Source organism: Pavona decussata, unplaced genomic scaffold (genome assembly GCF_977016875.1).
Source record: "Pavona decussata unplaced genomic scaffold, jaPavDecu1.1 SCAFFOLD_454, whole genome shotgun sequence".
Classification (NCBI taxonomy): Eukaryota; Metazoa; Cnidaria; class Anthozoa; order Scleractinia; family Agariciidae; genus Pavona; species Pavona decussata.
The window spans coordinates 12,055-15,405 of NW_028145802.1; the positions used below are offsets into that span (position 1 = coordinate 12,055).

Consider the following 3,351-nt stretch of genomic DNA (forward strand, 5'->3'; position numbering starts at 1 on the left):
AACGCATAAAGTCAGGGGGCTGTACCTCGCTGAACCGCGCTCGAGGGTTCAGTCTTTTAAGCAAACTAAATGTCCGGGGTTGATTTTTCATAAACCTTAAGTTCAAAATTTAGGGTTGAATACCAAGCCGGGAAGGGGTTCAGCTATTGGGCAACCCCGCAAGCGGGGTTCACCACTAATTGTTTGTGTGTTTTTTTTTAAATAGAGTACTTTTGACAGACCTGGTTTCCGTTTGAATTTGATAATGAACAACTTGACAGCGCCTCTCCACTGAAAGGAATTTTGGTGAGTCAAATCATAAAAATTTTCCATATTGAAACGCATAAAGTCAGGGGGTGTGCCTCGCTGAACCGCGCTCTAGGGTTCAGTCTTTTAAGCAAACTAAATGTCTGGGGTTGATTTTTCATAAACCTTAAGTTAAAAATTTAGGGTTGAACACCAAGCCGGGAAGGGGTTCAGTTATTGGGCAACCCCGCTAGCGGGGTTCAGCCTATTAAGCAAATTAAATTACTAGGATTTGCGGTCAAGGTTCAAGGATTTATGTATAGAATTTAGTGTAAGGTTTAGGGTTAGGGTTAGGGAGAGGACCCGTCCGGCCGAATTCATTTCTTTTTTAAAGGAATCTAAGGAAGGATCCTTCTTTGGGTGTGTTAGTCTGCGTGTATTCTTAAGTTGCTTTCTTTCTTTTTTCTCTTTTGCAGCAAGATTGATTGGTTCATGTAATAATTTTCAAGTATATAAAGACTGGTAAGGAGGCCTTTCTCAGATTGTCAACGAAACAGATTGCCGGCTACGTGGACAGGAGTCAATATAATTTTTTTTTGCATGTTATAGTTTAGCTTGCTATTTTGGGTGGAACTTTGATTGGCGAAATGGCTGTTCAGTTTGGCAATCTCAATGCAATAAGACGAGGAAAAGAATTGTTTTACTGTTTTTCCGAGGTCAAAAGCAAACTGTTTTTTAGTGTAGCGGAAGATCATTTATGTAATACACTGAATTTTCTGCAAATACAGACTTTAGTCTGTACAGAAGACGAGAACCGTTTTTTCTCCAGTCACCTTCCACCTCAAAATGGCCCTTTTAGATTAATAAGTGAACACAATTTATTACGTCTTCAAAGTAGCTATAGATTTCTATCGCATTTTTTGCAAACCTTTGAACCCCAAGTTCCTACTGTAACGGGCGACGTTTCAACAGGTTTTTCTCCGATAAAATCTCAAATACCTTGGAATTTTCAAAGTGAATTTGATCATACGCAAAATAACTGTTTAGACGACCAACCAGGGCCTTCCTCCAAAAATGACGATCTTGAAAGCGATGGCAGACACCTTGTGAATGTGGGTAGTAAACTGATTGGTTCTTCCGTAGAACCCGTCAGTGATGATGTAGTAACACAAGAAGCCTCTGACTCCTCTTGCAATGAAAGCAAAAAAGTTGCTTCCCTAAGTAGCGAGGAAATGTCACCCGAGCTCCTTTCAGACATCAAAGAAATACGAAGGTTTTATTCTTGCGAACTCAATTGTGACCGTGAAGGCAGTGCGTTGCAAAATGTGACTATTGACAAAATGATTGAAAGACTTTCTCGATTCATGTGGTATTTAAAAAACGTGAAAAAAGTCGATCCAAAATTTTCTTACTGTGCCGATGCGCAGATAATACAACAATTCTCAAATTACATGATGGATTCGCGTTCTGTAAAGGCAATAACTTGCAGTCGTTATATTTCCGCCTTCCTTAACGTGTTGAAAGTGCCATCAGTATCTAGTCAGATCAAAGATTGGACTGATTCAGTAGACAAAGTGAGGGCCATACAGAGACAGCTAGAACGCCTAGCACGGCGAGATAAAGTAGACGATTTGGCAAAAAAGCCTGCACTGGAAAAAGTGGTTTATAGCGAACTTTTAGAACTTTGCCGTGAATTAAAATGGGAAGTAAGCGAGAAAACTGGGTTGGACCAGGCAAGAAGTTGCATGAACTTATGTCTCCTACTGCTTTACTGTTCAGCTAACCCCGGGCGAGTTAAAGAATACATATCTTTGCGCATTTATGGCGGCCAAAACAGCGATGAGTGTAAGAATCAAAATTTTCTTTGCTTTAATCAAGACGGAACCACCATCTTGTATGAGGATGCTTACAAAACAAGACTCACTTATGGACCGAACAGAACAGATCTAACACCATTGACTTTTCTCACTAATTATTTGAAGATTTACTCCACTAAAATGAGAAACTTGCTTTTGGGGGGTAAAGAACATGATTTTTTGTTCGTCAATTCAAGAGGCGACCCCTTCACTCATGCTTCGTATACAAATTACGTGTCTTCGCTTTTCGAAAAATATTTTTCAATGAAGTTAACCACGGTCGATTTAAGAAAAGCAGTCGTAAATCATTTTTTGACTTTGCCCGGAAGTAACGATCCTGCGCTGAGAGAATCGTTTGCAACTTTAATGAAGCATTCCGTAAGGACGCAAAAGCGATTTTACGACGAACGTCCCTTGGCTCAGAAGAAAAGTAAGGCGCTAGATATGTTAAGCTCGACGGTTTCTCGAAGCCTTGACGAAGACGGTGTACTTATCTTGAGCGATGAAGACGAGGAAGGAAACATAGAATATCTTCCCATACCTGGCGATTTTGTTGCTTTAGTAGCGTCGAATTCTACTGAAAAATGTCCTGAAGTGTTCATTGGCAAAGTTTTAAGGTTATCGGAAGACCACAAAACAGCCTATCTAGCTGAGTATTCGGAGACTGAACCAGCAAAATTTAAACTCAATGCCGGTAAGAGTTTTAAAGAAGCTGTAAATGCATTGATTTATCCTATCGACCTCGTATACTTGCACTCTAACGGAATCTACGAGCTAAGAACACCGAAAATTGACATACATCGCCAAGTTCATAAGCAGTAAATGTTTTACAATGACTGAATAAGTTGAATAGTTTCTTGTGAGCGAAGTGTAAAGTACCTTTTTTGAATGTGGCAGGTAATCTATACCAAACAAGTTCATGGCTGAGATGACATATTGCGGCGAAGACCAAATGCTGTCACAAGTACTTAAAGAAATTGACCTCATCCCACAACTGTTCTTCGCGTTCATCGTCAGCAATGACAGAACAGTAATTTCCTTGAGTTCCGAAAGCTATTCTCGTTCAATTTCAACGAATTACTTGTCCTTCGCTAGTGATTTTTTCTCCGCGTTTCTTCGCAATAGCACTACATTTCGCATATGTAGCGTTTGCTTAAAACCGCACGGCCAAAATCAACTTTGTCTACCGAACAACTTCGATAAAGATTCTTTAGATTTACTTTTCAATATTTTGCAGTGGAATGTATGTGGCCCCCTATCTTTTTCTGAA

At 39.9% G+C, this 3,351-nt stretch overlaps 1 protein-coding gene across 1 annotated transcript; it reads left to right on the forward strand.

Annotated features, from left to right (window-relative positions):
- The first annotated feature begins 661 nt into the window (after window positions 1-661).
- LOC146450507 (uncharacterized) lies at window positions 662-3,274 on the forward strand. The gene has a single exon (XM_085100329.1). It carries the CDS (start codon window positions 873-875, stop codon window positions 2,901-2,903), a length of 2,031 nt encoding a protein of 676 aa, XP_084956455.1. The 5' UTR covers window positions 662-872; the 3' UTR covers window positions 2,904-3,274.
- Window positions 3,275-3,351: the final 77 nt, after the last annotated feature.